This window comes from Acipenser ruthenus, chromosome 6 (genome assembly GCF_902713425.1).
Source record: "Acipenser ruthenus chromosome 6, fAciRut3.2 maternal haplotype, whole genome shotgun sequence".
In the NCBI taxonomy this organism is placed as follows: Eukaryota; Metazoa; Chordata; class Actinopteri; order Acipenseriformes; family Acipenseridae; genus Acipenser; species Acipenser ruthenus.
In genome coordinates this window covers 73,921,482-73,942,126 of record NC_081194.1, presented here as the reverse complement: position 1 = coordinate 73,942,126, position 20,645 = coordinate 73,921,482, and the positions used below count along the sequence as shown (strand labels likewise).

The 20,645-nt window shown below is 38.4% G+C and overlaps 2 protein-coding genes across 2 annotated transcripts; one reads left to right on the top strand and one right to left on the bottom strand.

Moving 5' to 3' along the window:
- Window positions 1-1,438: 1,438 nt before the first annotated feature.
- Window positions 1,439-7,952, bottom strand: LOC117410390 (protein disulfide-isomerase A6-like). Its single transcript, XM_034016861.3, has 13 exons — window positions 7,796-7,952; window positions 6,780-6,921; window positions 6,297-6,354; window positions 5,812-5,938; window positions 5,610-5,716; window positions 5,026-5,147; window positions 4,653-4,767; window positions 4,408-4,548; window positions 4,068-4,152; window positions 3,806-3,878; window positions 3,118-3,276; window positions 2,864-2,960; window positions 1,439-2,526 (listed from the first exon to the last, which is right to left on the bottom strand). Exons 1-13 carry the CDS (start codon window positions 7,827-7,829, stop codon window positions 2,458-2,460), a joined length of 1,329 nt encoding a protein of 442 aa, XP_033872752.1. The 5' UTR covers window positions 7,830-7,952; the 3' UTR covers window positions 1,439-2,457.
- Window positions 7,953-12,190: 4,238 nt separating this feature from the next.
- Window positions 12,191-14,534, top strand: LOC117410389 (potassium voltage-gated channel subfamily F member 1-like). Its single transcript, XM_034016860.3, has one exon. The coding sequence runs from the start codon at window positions 12,596-12,598 to the stop codon at window positions 14,024-14,026; it is 1,431 nt and encodes a 476-aa protein (XP_033872751.1). The 5' UTR covers window positions 12,191-12,595; the 3' UTR covers window positions 14,027-14,534.
- The last annotated feature ends 6,111 nt before the right edge of the window (window positions 14,535-20,645 follow it).

Genomic DNA, 20,645 nt, shown 5'->3' with positions numbered 1-20,645 from the left:
AGGCACTGCCAAGAAAAGGCTACCCCTCAAAACTAAGCGCTCAAACAAGAAGGAGACTTGTGAGAAGCCACAGAGAGGCCAACAATCACTTTGAAGGAGCTATAGAGTTCAGTGGCTGGGAGTGGAGTAATGGTGCACCAGTCAACCATATCAAGAGCTCTGCATAACACTGGCCTGTATGGGAGGGTGGCAAGAAAGAAGGCGTTACTCAAAAAGTACCATCTGAAAGCACGTTTGGAGTTTGCCAGAAAGCATGAGAGTGACCCAGCTGCAATGTGGGAAAAGGTTTTGTGGTCAGGTGAGACCAAGATAGAGCTTTTTGGCCAAAACTCAAAGCGCTATGTGTGGCGCAAGCCTAACACTGCCCATGCCTCAAGACACACCATCCCTACAGTGAAGTATGGTGGTGGCAGCATCATGCTGTGGGGATGCTTCTCATCAGCAGGGACTGGGCATCTTGTTAAAATTGAAGGAAGAATGGATGGAACAAAATACAGGGAAATACTGCAAGAGAACCTGCTTCAGTCCGCTAAAAAACTGAAGCTTGGGAGGAAATTCACCTTTCAGCAGGACAATGATCCCAAGCACAAGGCCAAAGCAACATTGGAGTGGCTCAAGAACAAAAAGGTGAATGTCCTACAGTGGCCCAGTCAAAGTCCTGATCTCAATCCTATTGAGAATCTGTGGCACTATTTGAAAATTGGAGTCCACAAGCGTCGTCCAACCAACCTGAACAACCTGGAGCAAATCTGCCAAGAAGAATGGGCCAAAATCACTCTGACATTGTGTGCAAAGCTGATCCATACTTACCCCAAAAGACTTAAAGCTGTTATTGCAGTGAAAGGTGGCTCTACCAAATATTAATGTGTGGGGGTTGAATACTTATGCAAGCAAGATATTTCAGTTTTTTATTTTTCTTAAAAATATTTCCCAACATAAAACCAATGTCACCTTACAATAATTGATTTTGAATTTCAGTGTTTTAAAATAAAATATCAAACAGAACGAAATTTCAATGTACCATTTGTAATTCAGTAATATGAGAGAATTGGTCAGGGGTCTGAATACTTTTGCAAGGCACTGTATGTATGTTTTTTATATATATAAAAAAAACATTTCCCACCCAGTGTCATTACTTGTTAAGCTACACGTAGTGATGTGTAATAAATTTGTTCATTTTTAGTGTCAGCAAAATATAGAACATTCCAGCCTAGATCTGTATTGTGAGCTGTGTGAATCATCCCTAGACTGGCACAGTATTAGTCAGCCTTGCCAACTGTGTTTACAGAACCAAGCCAAAAAAGGTGAGTTTGTCTCACTCAGCCTTGCCCACCATGTTTCCTTAACTTAATCAAGCATGATCATTGTTTGGGGGGTTATGTTTCAGTATACATTTCTGGATTGTGGTGTTAAAGAAAGAAGTGAGAAGTGCCATGAATTACTCACAAATTAAACTCATTTTTATTCCCAGACCAAATTGAAATAGCAAAAAGCAACTATCAATTGGCAAATGGAAGGTATGTGCCTGACTTTGCAAACGTAATCAGGTTTGTTAGGCAAATCCCTAATATAATCTGACAATCAGTCTTAAGAAAATGTATGTTCCAGGTCTTTATTTTACAGCAATTTTTTTCAAGGGTACACAATTGCAAATAGTAAACAAACAGTCACCCATCTGTGGTGAGTGGACACCGCAAGCAAAATGTATACTTTTTACTCTTATCTTTGTTCCATTCTCACACATCCTCAAACCACAGACTGTTTCCATGGCTTCCCTGAAAACGTAACCAGCCACTTGGGTCATACATCTCCAGTGTGGAGAAACCTGGCAAGCACTTCCACAAACCAGTCTATTTAGTTCTTAATCTCAACACCAACCTTCTTTGTTACCATAAGAAGCCTCCCAACCCATCAAACAATTACACATGCAAAATAAACAAAAACAAATCCATCTCCCCCCCCCCCCCCCCCCCCCCAAAAAAAAAATAAAATAAATGTATTTTTCACAATCAGAGTTGACGGTGATGTAACAAATGTACAAGAATACCCAACTTCCCTCTGTCTTTTAGTGACCACATATTAAAATTGGAAAGCATACATTCAACTTCGAAGGCCTACTATTAGAAAATAAAAAATGACAGGATAAAGAAGGATGTTTGTCATCCAGCCAAACCGTGTTCAATAAACTGGATTCGTAAGTCAATTTCTGAGAATATTAGAAAGTGCTGCTTATTGAACAACTGGACAGTGTGCTTTATAGAACTGTAGTATTCTTATCTTGGTAACTCGTCCACCATTACAAATGTTCAACTAAAACAAATGCAAGAATGTTTCTCAATGGCTGCCACAGGTTTTGGATTTACTAATCCCATGATGAATCGGTTTGACTGAAAGATGATTAAAAGGGAGTTTGGTCCGTTTTCTTAACAATAAGTGAATAAATCAGACTTGATATTCTCATAACTCAATTCTTCCAAGATCATCCAGCTCCACGTCACTCAGGTCAATGTCATCTTCAACGGGAAGCTTAAATAACAAAACAAAAATCACATAGGTTACAACCAAGGCTTTCTGGCTTTACAGCAAGTAAAGATGTGACATTCCCATACAAAATTTCTGTAGTAGTAAAATATTTGTGTCTGACAAATTAAGAACCTGTATTATTTTCAATCTACGATATACATTCAGAGAAGTGAATATGCAAAAATTTAACCGTGCCCCCCCCACCAAAAGCCAAGACAGAATTTTAAATTTTAATTTACAGAAGGAAATACAACGAATAAAAATTGTCTTTAAATGGGAGAATATAACCTTACAAATCAACCTTTTTCTACATTATTCGTTATATATTTCTATAATTTACCTCTCCGTCTTTGCCATCCCAAGGCTCGACTGAATTAATGTTCGGAAGTGTGCCTCCACCCACAGTAGCTGTAGATCCACGACCCATTGAAAGATCCCTGATACAAAAGCAGGACATCATTTAGTTTACCAAGTTACTTCCCCAGCTGACGCTTGAGATTCATATTAACTACAAATTTGTACCGTCATTGGCCTCTAGGTAAAATAGAGCGCCTAACCAGGTGAACTAGCATTTGGAGAGCAAATGAAATGTACCTCAAAAACTCATGAATTCCCTGTTCACTGAAGGACCCTTTCAAAAGGGCAAATTTCATTTTTCTATAGTTGATCGCAGCCATGGCTGGGTATCCAAAGCCTCCAATCCCCAGAGACTGCTCAAGATCCATCTGAACTCCAGCCTCTGTCCACAGCCACCTGAGACAAGGTCAAATGTTATTGAAGAATTACAACACACTAGGCGTGGCGGTCCCCTCGAACCTCAGCAGTGCCCTTGACGAGGGGTCATTTTACTGCCTATGCTACAGTGCCAAGGACAATTTTTTTTTTTTTTTGCAATCTACAAAACGTGGCTCGTATACAAAATATACTGCCTCTACGGCCAAGTGCCATTGTGTTTTAAGCACGCCGATGTTGTAATTTCGTGAGAGGCTGCTGCATATCAGGATTTCACAGTGTTGTTTCCTATACCCAAGACACGTTATGAAAACTGGTTTTGTTTGCGTTAGTCAGATAAAACCAAGCCACTCCTTAATTGGAACCATCCCAAAACATAAACCAATTTAATTAGCAAAATAATTGTAAATTTAAAACAATGTAACTAAGGATGTGAAAAGCAAATTCTGAAATGTAGTGCAATAGGATTAGTGCGCAAGATCAGTTTATTTTTCCTTTTTACTGCTCTTTCTAAAATGCAAGATATTTCTTGAATATTAACTGCACCTACCCCCACATCTTTTTCTTGTACTTTTCAGCCATTTTCATCATTACTTCCAGGTAGCCATTTCTGCCAGAAGCTCCTGCGAGACAAAGAATACCAGGATTAAAAGAACATGAAAATAAACAAATAAAATATGCAGGCAATCCCAGCGTTTTCCTTTTTAATACAACTGTTAGGAAAATCCAGCAACCATTGGGAAAGCCAAAGTTTGCTACACTTGTTTTAGTGAAATAAATGAGCAGCTTAAAACAGGTTTAGATTTTCATACCTGTGTCGAGGATGTGAGGCAGAGCCGCAATGATACACAGTTGATAATCTTCACAGGTCTTCTTCAAAATGTCCCCATTAAGGATCTGTTAAAGAAACATACAAACAAAGAGTCAGTAAATTGACATTTGCTCAAGACAATTAATACATACTTGTTCTTTTATTGCGGCGCTCCATTCAAATAGTTTTAGTGACTGTTAGTACTAAAGATAAAGCAAGATGTCTAGTTTCAGTTTAATATATACATATTTTACCTAGAAGTGGGGTTGCAAATTAGTATACTTCAGCAAATGAATACGAGAAAAATAACAGTGAAAAGTAACAGAATGTAAAAAGCACACCTCCAGCAGCTCAGGTGGTGCTGCATTGTCCGAGAACAGATCAAGAGCACGAGCAACAATGTCAGCTTTGGATCGTCCACCTTCATAGTCCTCTGGCTGCTCTCCTTTACGGAACACTTTAATTGTAGGAAATCCTTGAATCTGAGATGAAATGCATAGTTATGTCGATGTGGCCATCCTCTCAATACATTTTTTTTTGTTTTCCTATTTTGCAATTATTGTTAAGTTACAACAGTTTCACTCACCCCATATCTGCTAGCTATCATCTGATGCACTGTTGCATCTACTGCTCCAAGCTTCACTTTGCCTTTTGTCTGTTCTTTCACTTCAGATGCTGCTGCCGCCCACACTGGTTCAAGGCTAAAATACAATAAATTATTGTCTTACATAACATGACCTACACATGTTTCTAAGTTTGTAGACAAAAGTTTGATATTCTATGTATTTAATTTAAAAAAAAAAAAAAACAACTATTTATTGTCACTGACTTAAAAAGATTTAGCCGTTGTTGACAATAGCCATTTAAACAGTGCAACCATTATGCGACAATGCCATAAGAATCATGATATACATTCACAGCACTAAAGGATTAAGACAAGTCACTAAAATAAATCTTACTTTTTACAATGGCCACACCAAGGTGCATAGAACTCCACCAACCAGATGTCGTCACTGTTCAAAACCTTTTTATCAAAGTCGTCATCGGTCAGATCAACGACATCTTTCTTGCCTCCACTGCTCTGTTAACAATAAAAATTCACAACACTTTAGGACAGAATTCATAAACCTGTGAGATGTCTATCTAAAACAGGAATTATTCAGGTCTCACTAAGACAGCTACAAATTACCACTGGGTTGGACAAACTGCAAACTTAAATACACCACCGGGTCACGATTACTTGATGTTGAGAACCTGTATCAACCTGGAGTGGATTATTATTTATTAAGGCTGCAATTTTATACCCTCCCCCCCCCCACCCCACGGTGAGCACAGATTTCTGTAAATTTTTGTAAAAGTGTGTATAAATAATCAAATTTTAAATGTGGCAATTCAATTTTCCTGTTTTAATATCTATTTTTAAAACATGATGTGCTGAAAAAAAAAAATCAGCCCTAATTATTGGTATTTAAGAGCGCATGATCATTAATGTTTCTTGCAGCTTATTTGTAGATGCATGAATCATACAACAAAATGGTTGTACCTGTCTTCCTTGATCAGAGCCACTGGTTTTCCCCTCAAGCCTTTCCTTGACCATGGACCGGAGGGAATTCAGGGCTGAATCGACAATGGCTTGGCTGCTCCTTGCACCTAAAATAAATAAACATTAAGAATGCAACAGTGTGCACAACCTGGTTGTTAGTGGAACTAAGTGCATAACTATTAAAATAAATAAAACACAGTACCTTGATAATCCTCTGCCTTGTTCTTATTGGATCCAAAGATTTTGATTGTAGGAAACCCCCGAATGCCATACTGACCGCCCAGAGACTTGTGCTGATCTGCATCCACTGCACCAATTTTGACTACTCCCTGGTCAAACAAAATGAATCATGTTAGTGTTTTGCTCATCATTTATTGCTGTAATCGTTCATCCTTCAAAAAGCACTAGACTAGATACATTCACTTTCATACATGCTTTAACCAAAAGCTCTTTCCTCCAAGCTTAATGTGATCCACAGCTTGCATTATTTCTAAATACAATGCTTTCCAATTGGAATATAATGATTAGGTTTGTTAATCTGAACCTCAACATGGTGCGCTTAATGGAGTTGCTTTTAAATCGCATTTCAAAACAGAACTAATAAAAAGGTAGGGCCAAGGCCTACATTCCTGTTCAGCTTAACAGTTCTTCCTGCAAATCAGCAAAAACAAAAAACAAAGTCCTTACTTTGAGAGCTGTGGCTGCCTTCTTCCAGTGTGGTGTGAGGCTTTGACAGTGACCACACCTGAAAGGAAAAGTTTGTGTGGAATTGAAATGACACAACATTTTACTGTCATAATATTAAATATAAAATCTAAATTACAAATGAGTCTGCAGTGTATTTTAAATAATTCTTAATAATAATAATAATAATAATAATAATAGTGCTTTGAGTCAATTATTAATTCCTGATGTTCGTACTACAAACCTGAACTATATCCAGAGCAGACAATTTGTCAAAGTAATGTTGATATGCAAAAAAAACACTCGACAGGCTTTGACAGAGCATATGAACTGCTATCAGTATTTTACTTTAAAGAACACTGCAATGAAAGATGTACAATGTGAACAATGTAAAAAAAAAAATAATAATAATTGTGTTTTAGGTGCAGAGGTTCATATGGATACCAGGTTGCATCAGTGTAATTGTCCCGTTCATATTTAACTTACCACGGAGCATAGAACTCTACCAGCCATAAGCTGTCGCTCTGTAAAACTTCTTTGTTGAAGTTTGCCGGAGTTAATTCAACAACATCATCGCTTGACGAGTAAAAACCACTTACAGTCAGAAACAACGTACAGGCCACCGTACCTGAAATAATAATAATAAAAAATTAACATCCCTCATCAGCTTTTTATATAGATTATACATAACAAAAGCAAAATATTTAAGCAGCTTTAGCTAGCGTCTTGTAAAATAAAGTAACAACATCATAGAAAAAAGCTGACAATTGATAATTCAAGTCTGGTTGTGTAGCATACAGTTTAGAGCTAGTAAACACATTCAGCAGCAGTGGGTGTTTCTAACATTCACATTTAAAATGAAATTCTGCATTTACTAAGAAAGTCTATTTATGCTTTGAATGACAGAGAAGCCTGGTCCAAATGCCAATTTTCCTTATACCAAGTTCTGGTCTGTTTGAAGGTATACCTGAGCCTGGCCAATTTACAGCCACATGTGTGCTGCATCACCCTAAGTGATGGAACAACAAGCTCAGCTACACGACTGAAGCTCAATTCTTATGAACTAGGACACTACACACCTATTGTCAAAGAAACTGCACTATCAGTAACCTTAAAAAAATAATAATAGGTACACTGATAGTTTCACAACACTCAGGAAAACAAAGTGGATTCCCAAAAACACGTTAGTTAAAGTATGATTCAAATAGAACTAAATGATCAGATTTAATTTTCATACATCAACAATATAGCAAGTCCATGATACAAAAAAAAAAGTACAATTCACTTTGCAATGGATGTGACAAAATATTTAAATAAAGCCAAATAAAACAATTAAAGATAGTAATTCAATACAGTGTAATAGCTTGCATTGCCACTGCAAATCACAACATTGGGCCAACGATACAGTATGGCATACTATATATAGTTGTATGCTGAAAAATATCTTTTCCATCTTTAAAACACCACAATTTTGGCATCTGTGCAATTAAAATCTATCTTACCTATTAAGTTTTTCATGTTTGATGCTACCACCATCCGCAAACCTATCTCTTCCCTGAATCAGCTCTCTGTTCCTTGTGCTAGTGCCGCTCACGTACGAAGAAGTGGGCTCAAAAAAGATACTAAACCTCGCCGTGTCGGCCTCTGATTGGCCTGTTTCATACTTGTAACGACGTACCCAATCAAACGCCGACGTGTAGTTCTCACACCGAGTAGGCGGAGTACGGAGTGACAGATCTTCCGTTAAAGGAGGCTGAAAAGCTACGTTGTCTTAAGAAGAAATTGCCAACGATTGTACCATCTAAGTTTTCTCATTAGTTATAAATGTACTAATAATGTCGTTTTTGACGCTGTTTGAAACATTTATACATAACATGCGCGCCAACAACAAAAGTATCTGTCCATCACTATTTTTCAGGTCTAGTAACTTCCAGATTCATCAGAGTAGATTTTGCAGAGCAACATCCTGGTTTTTAAAACGTCTGGTGTAGTTTATTTTTTTATTTTTTTATTTTTTTTTCTTCAGTGGTGTATGTTCGACAAACTTAAGTTTCCTAATTCATGTAAGTATAAGCAATGAAGAGGTTTTTATGAAGACTGTATGTGTTGTGTCTAAAGGCTTTTGTTTATGTAAAAAAAATCAATTGAATGGAAACCTATTTGGTAGAACGACCCACAGTAACCTCACAATGTTTTGTATTGCTAAATTATGTTCCATTCGTCCGATAGAATGGGCCCAAGAAATACAGTGCATTCATTTGACAAGGTTCATTTTCATTGGACCATTGACATTATCCCGACTAGCAACACACTTCTTCGTGATGGGTCAGAATGGGTTTAATAGGAATGGGTTAATGTTAACTAAAAAAACATACTGTATTTAGATATTAAAAATACAGAACATATCGTTCCGGTCACCACAAACTCATATATACAGATATACATGGATACTTTACATACATGCACAACAGTAATCGCCCACATAACATTTTGCTTGAAGGATATAAAAGCACTGAAATAGGTGGGTCTGGAGAGCAAACAATTTTATTGTCCCTCCCCTTAGGCTAACAATGTACAGTACATTGTAAACCCTACACAGACAAAACCTACAGTTTATTGCTGTTTCTATTAGACTGTGAACTATTTTTGTATCCACATGAAAGGTGCCATGAGATCTTTTCCACACAGTTCGATGAGTGCAATATTATTATTTATTTCTTAGCAGACGCCCTTCTCCAGGGCGACTTACAATCGTAAGCAAATACATTTCAAGTGTTACAATACAAGTAATACAATAAGAGCAAGAAATACAATAACTTTTGTTCAAGTGTGACAAACCACAATTCAATAATACAGCAGATAATAGTGATAGTTACATCAGGATATGATTAAATAGTGATAGTTACATCAGGATATGATTAAATACAAAATACTACAGGTTAAACACTTGGCAGATTACAGTATTCTGAAGTACAGGATTAAATGCAGTAAAATAGGGGGCAGATAAGAGCAAAATAAAGCACATTTAAATGAAGGGTGATACTGTCCCAGGATACAAACAGAGGAGTTCTACAGGTGCTGTTTGAAGAGGTGAGTCTTAAGGAGGCGCCGGAAAGTGGTCAGGGACTGGGCAGTCCTGACATCTGTAGGAAGGTCATTCCACCACTGCCGAGCAAGGGTGGAGAAGGAGCGGGCTCTGGAGGCAGGGGAGCATAGCGGAGGTAGAGCCAGTCTTCTAGTGCAGACGGAGTGGAGAGGTCGAGTGGGGGTGTAGGGAGAGATGAGGGTCTGGAGGTAGCTGGGTGCAGTCTGGTCAAGGCATCTGTAGGCTAGTACAAGAGTCTTGAACTGGATGCGAGCGGTGATCGGGAGCCAGTGGAGCGAGCGGAGTAGTGGAGTAGCGTGGGCGAAGCGAGGCAGAGAAAATACCCCCAGAGCCATTCTGTCCTCAAGCAATTGCACCAAATCGTGTAGTTGTATAGTGCTGTGGACTAATATCTACTGGTAGCCTCTTGTTATGTGCGCTGGTCTGCAAATAAGAAAGGCATGAAAAGCCAGTAAATTAGCCAGCTGTTCCTTTAAGACTGCTCTACAGGATTCTTATTTTTATGCTTATGATTTGTAGTTGTGCAGAAAGTTTGGTATAAGAGAGTCGCAAGGCTTATCCCCGATACAAGGTGTATTGAAATCTAACGTCGAAAACTTACATTACGAGAAAAATCCCCTCTGAAATGGAGTAATCTCTCGGGAGCTCCAGCAGTGATAGCTGGTTATCTGTGGGCTCTCAGCTGGTTGTGCTGGTTCAAAGGAATTTATGCTGAAGGAGGAGCTGGTTAAGCTGGTTGAAGAAACAATGGCCCATTGAAAATCCTGTTACTGTAAAGTTTGTCTGCTCTCCTAAATTAATCGATTGCTGTAAACTGTGTCCGGGATTGCTATGTACCACCTGGGATCCCAGTAAGAGACTAAATTTGTTCCAATTCCCGACACCAGCTCACTAGGAGTTGGTGGTATTTTCAGCAAGGATATGATGTATTGTTGTTAAACACGCCTGTCATCTTGTTACAACCCAATAACAATTGACATGAGTAAAAGGTTGAGGAAGTTGTTTTTACAGGTGAAATACCATAACAACATTCTACAGGTCCCTTATATTGCAAATAATGAATATATTTTCCAGACTTTCCCTTTCACTCAGACGTCTCCCGTTTTTGCTGCCACAACTCTGTAAAAGTCCTTCCTCAGTTAAATATATTACAACACCAGCAGAGCCTCGTACTCTCTGTGTGTAACATGGCAGAGGCTGCATGGGTACGGACCGGTAATCATGTGTAACGCAAACAAGTGTCTTAACCTGATGGTCAGGCCAAACTTTTTACAGGCATCTGAGAACTTTTGTCTTGACTTTCAGGTGACGAAGATTGAAAAGTTTACCATCAGCTCTGAAGCGTATATAGACCGATGTCACAGTCTCTAAAGGCATATATTTGCATTGCAGCAAATAGGGTACTGAACAGGATGGTTGCTAGAACACAGCAGCTGGCCAGCCTATAACGGTTAACAGCTTCCAGAGACCTTCTCTGCTGACTGTATCAAAAGCCTTTGTGAGGTCAACTAACAATAAATAGAGGTACATGTTTTGTTCTTGGCACTTTTCTTGTAGCTGTCTTGCAGAGAAGATCATGTCGGTGGTACCTCGGCCTTTTCTGAATCCACACTGGCTGTCTGGCAAAACAGCCTCAGCTATATGCTCAGTGTAACGATTCAGAAGTATTATGGCCAGGATCTTTCCTGCTATAACAAGTAGTGAAATGCCGCTATGGTGTCACACACAAATCTGTTCCCTTTACGTTTGAAAAGATGTACGATGGATGCGTCTCTGTCGTCCATTCCACAAGACTGTTTTGTTAATAAAAATATGTTAGGCCACTGTCACACAATTGTTTTGTATAAAATGGATGTACATATTGCAGTTATGAACTCATCATGATTTCATTATATGTTGGTATATTTTGCTACAAAAAGGGCATTTATTGTATTAATTGTTGTCTACAAATGGAAGTGTAAAGGTTCCACAAACAGATTACTCTTGTGGCATAATCAGCAGGTTGAACCTTTACTCTTTCATGGAAAAATAAATCCCGACATAAATTAAAGTCGATTTTAGGCCAGTCTGGATCTTGGTTGATACACATTACTATTTATGATGTACCGTATCATCCCCAAATACTTAATCTCCAGAGATTTTTTTTTTTAACATTTTCATAGTTCAACCGCTAGAGGGTGCACCTTGAACACTATTGTATAACCTTCAGCACACGCTTTTTCATTCATGTAAACATTATACGTTTTTCATGCAAACTAACTCGACAAGAATCTTAATATTCTAAAAACTGACAGACAATGCAATTAGTCTTTAATACTTTTCTTGTTGGTTACGTATTTTGGTCAGAAAATGTAATCGGTAAAAAAAAAATTACAACGGAATTACAACAACACAGTACAGTTAACTTTTATATAAAATAGTGCCTTGTGAGACAATACATACCAAAGTGATTTAATAGTTAAAAAGACATTATTGAAAACACAAATGTATAAAGATTTAGTATTCTAAAAAGATAAATACAACTGTTCAAAATATCATTTTAAAAGCTGTGGAAATATTAAAGTGTTTAAAAACGTATTATATATTTTTTTTAAAAATGTAGTGTTTGTAGTTCACAATGCAGTTGTCCATATGTTTTCCTGTAATCATCTACATATGTTTGAAATAATATTGTGCACTCACGTTTCCCTCTTTTCCAATCTTAAGTGTGTTGATGATTGTGGTACTTCTCCAGGGACCTATTTATGACGGATCACCTGTTTTTGCACCAGAGCTGTCAATTACTTTTGTAATCGCCTCTCGAATGTATGGCTGTGTGACGCGCGATGTGCGGATCTGGATAAATAGCCCTGACAAGACAGTACCCCCTGCTCTGGATTCCACTTTATATACTAGGCAGTCGGCTACGTTTCATTCCACACAATCTACTGGAAGAGAAGGGACCTGTTATGCACCAGGGTACCAGGGAAATAGAATGTGCAGGGGCTCTCTGGGGCGCATTTATTTTCTTCCAGGAAATATCTGATGTGGTAAATTATATAATTAAAACAAAATTGTGAACTTGCATTTTTGATCCCTCAATTCCATGTAAGAAAAAAACAAGTGTGACTGACTTTAAACTATTGCGCATTTTGGAGATACTAGAAGGGACCCTTATTTTAATGTATTGAAAATCTATTGGATTGCAATAAGCAAAATGTGGGGAATGCCTAGGATGAGATATGCAGACTGCAATGGTTCACAGGCAAGTGAAGAAACGAAGCTTATGGTAAATATTGGAGGAGTGAGACAAGTGCTGTATGGGGATATCCTGAACCGCTACCCAGAGACCCGACTCGCTGAGCTAGCCAACTGCTCTTCTGGGGGATACGATGCCATTTTTTCCCTTTGCGACGACTACGACCCCGCTAGGAAAGAGTTTTACTTCGACAGAGATCCAGGCGCGTTCAAGTGCATTATAGACGTGTATTACTTTGGAGAGATCCATATGAAACGGGGCGTTTGTCCTATCTGCTTCCAAAAAGAGTTGGAGTTTTGGAAAATAGATCCTAGTTTTCTAGACGACTGTTGCAAAAGCAATTTGAACGAGAAGAAGGAAGAACTGCAAGAAATAGCAAATAGAGTGCAGTTAATATTGGACGACTTGGAAGGAGATCCCTCAGACGACCGCTGGCAAAAGTGCCAAAAGTTTATTTGGAAGTTTTTGGAGAAACCGGAATCTTCGCTTCCAGCGCGAGTGGTGGCCATCATGTCCTTTCTCTTTATTCTGATTTCTTCAGTGGTGATGTGTGTGGGGACCATCCCGGAGCTGCAAGTGGAAGATGCCGAAGGTAACCACGTGGAACACCCGACTTTAGAAGCCATCGAGACCGTCTGTATAGGCTGGTTTACCATTGAGTACATTCTCAGATTAATCTCGTCACCGAATAAAGTGCATTTTGCGCTCTCGTTTATGAACATCATTGACGTTCTGGCAATAATGCCATTCTATGTCAGTTTAAGTCTCACCTACCTGGGTAGCAAGATGATGGAGCTGTCCAACGTCCAGCAGGCGATCCAGGCTTTGAGAATTATGAGGATTGCACGGATTTTCAAGCTGGCACGTCACTCTTCTGGGCTCCAAACTCTAACATACGCTTTGAAAATGAGCTTTAAAGAGCTTGGCTTGCTACTCATGTATTTAGCAATGGGGATCTTTGTGTTTTCTGCCGTGGGTTACACCATGGAGCAGAGCCACCCGGAGACGCTTTTCAAGAGCATCCCCCAATCTTTTTGGTGGGCTATAATTACTATGACCACTGTCGGCTACGGGGACATATACCCCAAAACCACCCTGGGCAAATGCAATGCAGCGATCAGCTTCCTCTGTGGGGTGATTGCCATAGCGCTACCCATTCACCCGATCATAAACAACTTCGTCAAATACTACGATAAACAGAGAGTGTTAGAGACTGCAACCAAGCACGAGCTCGATCTGATGGAACTGCATTCCACCGAGGGGAAGGGAAGGAACGAAGGCAATGCAGCATCCGGCTTGAACGGCATGAGCATGTCCCAAAGCGACAGTTACATTCCGCTTTTATCAGACGCGAAACAACACAGAACAAGACTTCAAAGCTGTAAATAAACTTCTTTTTTTTGTCCATTGTTGACAAACAGTCCGGGACGATATTGTGCAATCTATAAACATGATGGAGGAGGTGACTAATCATAATCATTATTCGATTACTTTCTTGTATAACTTTTTGGAAAAGAGGAAACAGTTCTGTCGCAACTGCACAACTGGTTGGGCCACTCTAACTACACAATTTTCCCCGATGTTTAAAACCTTTATGATGTGTTTGTCGTTATTGTATCATTAAACAGTTATACAATCTGCATGATTAGCACAACGTAATGTAGTGTAATATACACACTTTCTCTATGTGAGATCCCGCGTAGCCTATCCCTAATAAAACAGTGTGTAAAATGTGTTTGCTGATCTCAACTTTTGCCGTTTTTTACTAATTAATATTGTAATGTTTAGAACCTAAAAAATAGACGTTCCAGCGCCATTTTAACTGAAAGCATTTTCCATAATTCTATATGTTGCACACTCGCTACACTACTTCAGCGCAAAAATAAAATAACCTTTATGTTTCAATAGAGATATGCGTTCTTATTTTTAAAATACATTTTTTTTAAATTATAATTACAACAAATGTCATTTTTGATAATCGTTGAGATAATTTAGGTTTTTGTAATTGTACATTTTAAAATATAAAATATGAAATGCTGTAAATTTAAACTTCGTATTTGGTTCCAGAAAGAACATTTTTATTTATTTATTTAGTTTATTGTACAGAAATGTGAACACGTTTAGCGACAGTTTATGCTTGTTTGTGTCCAGCCCAACTTGATTACATATTTAAATCAATATTGCACCTCATATCTTAAACTACCACCCCACTCCCATCATTGTGCAGTTGAACCACACTTTATATATTTGCTTTGAAAGGGACAATATTAGCGTAATTTTGAGGGACCCCAGTACCTGCAGATCTGCAGAGCTAGTGTTGCCCCTTTATTGGTTTTTTCTTTTTTTGCTTAAGTAAAGTGAAATTTAACAGTTCTGGGTCAAAGATGGGCAGGCTGGAAGAACCGTCATTCTTAAACATAACATCTGTGTATCTCAATTTGTAATAGAGTATCCAAGTACAAACAGCGGTGTCAATAAGAATTATTGAGATTATACAATCTACATGCAAGTGTAAGTGTATACAGATGACCGCCGCCTATCGCTTAACTTTTACTGTTATGATTATAATTAGGAGTAAACGACAACTGCAAGAATAACCAGTTTGTTAGGATTGCGGGTGGAACGAGTGTCAGATTTCAATTCGTTTTTAATTATTGTGTGCACTGAATATTTTACTTCCTCACTGGTATTATTATGAATGGGTATGTGTCACTAAGGTTTTTTTTTTCTTATTTGTGTGATCTCTGCGTGCTTTTGTTTTATTCACTAATTGATGATTTATGATGCTTGAGCACCAACACCTGACACCGACTGAGATTGCTGACGACCGACTCTCTCATTAACTATCAGTGTTTTCACCTGCCCTAACCTGCCCTTCACAGACAATAAAAAGAGGGCTTTGACTCGCAGACAAGAAAGAAACACAAACGAACGGTGCCAAGGGAAGATGAATGTATATGGCTGTTTTATATTCCCTGCTTTCTGTATATTTAACTACTCGAGACTCGGTGTGTATTGAAGTCTATGAAAAGAAAGTGAGTACTGATTCTATTTGGTTTCTGGTCGTATACAAACGGGATTGCTTGTAGTGAAACAAATCCATTTGCATTGTTTTGTTGATGGAGAAATGCTTTGCAAACTAAGAGGTTTTTCTTAACACTCGTGTTTCTGTATTGCAATTTAGGTTAACCCATTCACTGCAGGGCGGCCAACCTGCCTGTGTGGTCTGTGTGAATGCTGGTTGATTGAAGTCCGCTGCGCTGTCCTTGCGATTCCTCCGCCTCAGTCCAGTCTATTGAGTGGTGTAATTACTGCTGTATTTCATTGAAATGGTGCTTTTTAACTTTCTTACCTACTTCGTTATTTCTTGTTTATCTTAAAGTAAGCATATATATATATATATATATATATATATATATATATATATATATATATATATATAAATATATATATATATATAAATATTAGTGTCTGTCTGCCGTTTTAAATATTTTTATTCGACTACAGCTCTTCCTGAAGGCTGTACCTCCGTGTGGTCTGGGCTGGTACTACTGTTGTCAGCTGACATACAAATGCTAAAGTGCAGAGGTGCTGGATTATTACACTGCGGTTTCGTGCAACAGTTATGATGGTGACCAAACGTGTGTGAGTACTGTTAAAAAAAAAAAAATAATAATAATAATGGTTAAAATTAACAGTTGCATTAAAAAAAAAAAAGTAGAACAGCGAAAAACAAAGTAGACGTGTATTAACAAAATGCTCTGAAAACTTAAAGAAAACAATATAAATGAAGCAATAAGCTTAATAATTAAGCTAAAAAGGAAGTGAAAAGGTTCCTTTTTTGTGTGTGGACTTAAATAACCCTACGTTATCTTTCCCCAGTCAAATCATAGTGCCTAAATAAGCACTAATGTACCATAAAAAAAAAAAACAGTAATGAAAAAGAAAATGTAGAACATTAAGCGCAACCAGATATAGTCAATGAAAGACAAAACAATATTTTAGTTTTTTTGTCGTATTATATACAGTATTTAAGGTAAGGCAAGTTTACTTTTCCGTTAACAGTGCACCCGGCTATAATGTTCTGCCGCCCGGCTGTACAGAATTCCTAGGTAGAACCCTGCCTCTGATAGGTACATGAGGCGTTGCAAAGTCCAAAAGGTATTAGATTCAATTCAAATAAACCAAGAAGGTGTGCAAAAAGCAGTTTTGAGTCGATCCTTCTCTGAAACAGCACACTGGTTGTAAACACCGACAAGATCTATTGTAGAGAACCAGCAAGCCCAACTTAAAGCATCTAGTTACTCTTCAATACGTGGCAAAGGATAGGCATCTTTTCTTGTTTCAGCATTTAGTTGCCTGTAATCTACACACATTTGGAGGACGCCATCCTTCTTCCTGACGATGACAACTGGGGAAGAATAGGGACTGCAGCTCTCCCGGATTACCTGCTGATCTAATAGGTGCCTAATGTGTATTTTTACCTCCTCATACTGGCTTGGGGGAAGTCTGAGATACCGCTGCTGAACGGGGGTATCTTCTACCACTGGAATCTCGTGCTCAATTACATTAGTTATACCCCAGATCGGTGTTGCTGGTAGAAAACACAGATGCATGTTTATCAAGCAATTCTCTAACCTGGATTTCTTGATTAGCATGCAGTCCAGGAAAAGAAAATCTAGTTAATTTATCTGTTGTAGCTAAACATTCCTCATTTACTTCTATTGTCCCCTGATTGATGTAGACAACACCCCGCTCCCCTTCATTCACCTGCTGAAACTCAAACTTAGAATCACACTCATTTGAAACAACTTCAGCACTGAGGATGTTTGCCAAATGTGTATGAGGCTTAAGCCATGCACCACTCTCACCCAAATTTAAAACAGGGATGTATAAATGCTTGTGACAGAAATACAATGATTCTGGGTTGTAAATCTCCCTCCCAACCTGTGAGGATGCGAAGCAGTGAGAACAGAGTTCCTTGGACGGGCTGGCCTGACAGTTCTTTCCCAGGGTTCAAAGGAAGTCGGCTAGCTAGGAAGGGGGCGAGACTCTGTTGCAATAACGCATTGACCTGGAAGGGAAATGACGTGGCAACCGCAGATTGGAGAGGCAGTTGCACTCGTTTACCAAGGGGTCATGTGTGACAGCATAAAAGGGGGCAGAGAATCGTAATCTTTTACTTCACATTTGGTTTGAATTGCTAGAACTTAGAAGGACTGTGAGAGACCTGTATTATTATAAAAAAGTGTATCATGAGTGTTGTGTTTTGTTTGTTTGTAATTGTCTTGTCTTGTACATTACTAGACAGCTAACACAGTGCCGGAGCTGTCGCCAAGGGCCAGCACTAAACCGGACAACACTCCACCATTGTCACAAATATAAACTTGTATTACCCACCATGGGCACTACTGCACGCACCCAGGACTGGTGACTGTGTCTGTATTATTGTGGGGCGGATATTGTTTATTATTTGGGACTGCATTTCCCCTGTTATTTACCCCGTGCTATACCCCCACTATTGTGTTTTAAAAGTTATACTAATTAGACTATCCTGTGTTAACCAGATAAACAAAAGAAACCATACTGTATGTTGTGACCTATGCAGTTCCATCATTTAAAGAAACTGGTGTACCAAATAAAATCTATTAATAATTACCTGGGATCAAAGAGGGATTAGAATAAGTGTTACCAAGTATTACATTCCTGATTACCAGAGTATACCAAAACTATGGGACCTGGTGCCCATAACTTTCACCATGTGGCATACTTTCGAAATGTGTGTAGAAAAGGAGAAGCCATACTAAGGGGGATTTCAACTTCCCCCATATAAAATGGGAAAACCCGATGGGGGGGGCACGACGGACGAAATTGAAATGGTGGAAATGACAAATGACTGCTTCCTAACACAATTTGTCAAGGCACCGACTAGAGGGGAGGCATGCCTTGATTTAGTCTTTTCAAATAATGAAGACAGAATAACTAAAACAGAGGTCAGAGAGCCATTGGCAAACTCAGACCACAACATGGTCTCATTTGAAATATTTTTTAAAACCCCAAAAGTATTGACTAAAGCTAAGGTTTACAATTTTAGAAAAGCAAACTATGAAGGTATGAAACAGAGACTAACAGAAGTAGATTGGAGTAAAATAGAGAAAACATCCACAGAAAAAGGATGGCTGTTTTTTAAAAATGTAGTACTAAAGGCACAAAACAATTACATCCCAAAAGTAGATAAATCTAAATCTAAAACAAAATGGCCAAAATGGTTTAATAGATCAATTAAAAAAAATATTCAGCGAAAAAAGGCACTTTACAGAGCGTTTAAAAGGGACCAAAAACAAAGTACACAGAAAGAGTACTTGGAACTGCAAACACAAGTCAAAAAGGAAGTTAGAAAGGCCAAGAGAGAGATAGAAATCAATATTGCTATGGGGGCTAAAACCAATTCCAAAATGTTTTTCCAATATTATAACAGCAAGAGAACATTCAAAGAGGAGGTTAAATGTCTAAGAGACACAAATGGCAAAATCATAGATGAAGAAAAAAAAATAGCAAATATATTAAATGATTACTTTTCACAGGTTTTTACAAAGGAGGACACGGACAACATGCCCGACACGTCAACCTGTTCCTATCCAATTGTAAATAACTTTAGCATAACAGAGGCAGAAGTATTAAAGGGACTAGGAGCTCTTAAAATAAACAAATCCCCTGGGCCAGATGAGATCCTCCCAATAGTAGTCAAAGAAATGAAAGAAGTTATTTACAAACCGCTAACCAAGATCATGCAACAGTCTCTTGACACACGGGTTGTACTGACAGACTGGAAAATAGCAAACGTAATACCGATCCATAAAAAGGGAGACAAAACCGAACCAGGTAACTACAGACCAATAAGCCTGACTTCTATTCTATGTAAACTTATGGAAACTATAATAAGATCCAAAATGGAAAATTACCTATATGGTAACAATATCCTGGGAGACAGCTAGCATGGTTTTAGGAAAGGGAGATCGTGTCTAACTAACCTGTCTTCATCTAGACAATGTGGGGAAGCTATAAAAAAAGATGCTCGGAAATATTGTGAGAAGTGTTGAATTTAAATCACGGGAAGTAATGTTAAAACTCTACAATGCATTAGTAAGACCTCACCTAGAATATTGTGTTCAGTTCTGGTCACCTCGTTACAAAAAGGATATTGCTGCTTTAGAAAGAGTGCAAAGAAGAGCAACCAGAATTATCCCGGGTTTAAAAGGCATGTCGTATGCAGACAGGCTAAAAGAATTGAATCTATTCAGTCTTGAACAAAGAAGACTACGCGGCGATGTGATTCAAACATTCAAAATCCTAAAAGGTATAGACAATGTCAACCCAGGGGACTACTTTGACCTGAAAAAAGAAACAAGGACCAGGGGTCACAAATGGAGATTAGATAAAGGGGCATTCAGAACAGAAAATAGGAGGCACTTTTTTACACAGAGAATTGTGAGGGTCTGGAACCAACTCCCCAGTAATGTTGTTGAAGCTGACACCCTGGGATCCTTCAAGAAGCTGCTTGATGAGATTCTGGGATCAATAAGCTACTAACAACCAAACGAGCAAGATGGGCTGAATGGCCTCCTCTCGTTTGTAAACTTTCTTATGTTCTTATGTTCTTATGTTCAACTACCTGTTGTGATTATAATAAATATACTTACCCACTATTTACTTGTCCATCGTGACACTTGCCTCTGTAGTTAATAAACACAAGTCTGCACCTCAGAATCCCAGAAACTGGACCAACCAGAGAAATTCATCAAATCATTTACAACTAATTATAACAAAGAAACTACTGTACTGTAAAGATGAGGCTGTAATTGAATCTCAGGGTTCTAGTACTGACATGAAGGGCTCTGTTCTCATGATAAAATGACTTAAGTACAGTAGGGTGTACTTTATTTACCTATTGTTATTATACATGGCCCTTGTGGTGCAGGGTGTATCTTTACAACGTGGTCGACTGTAT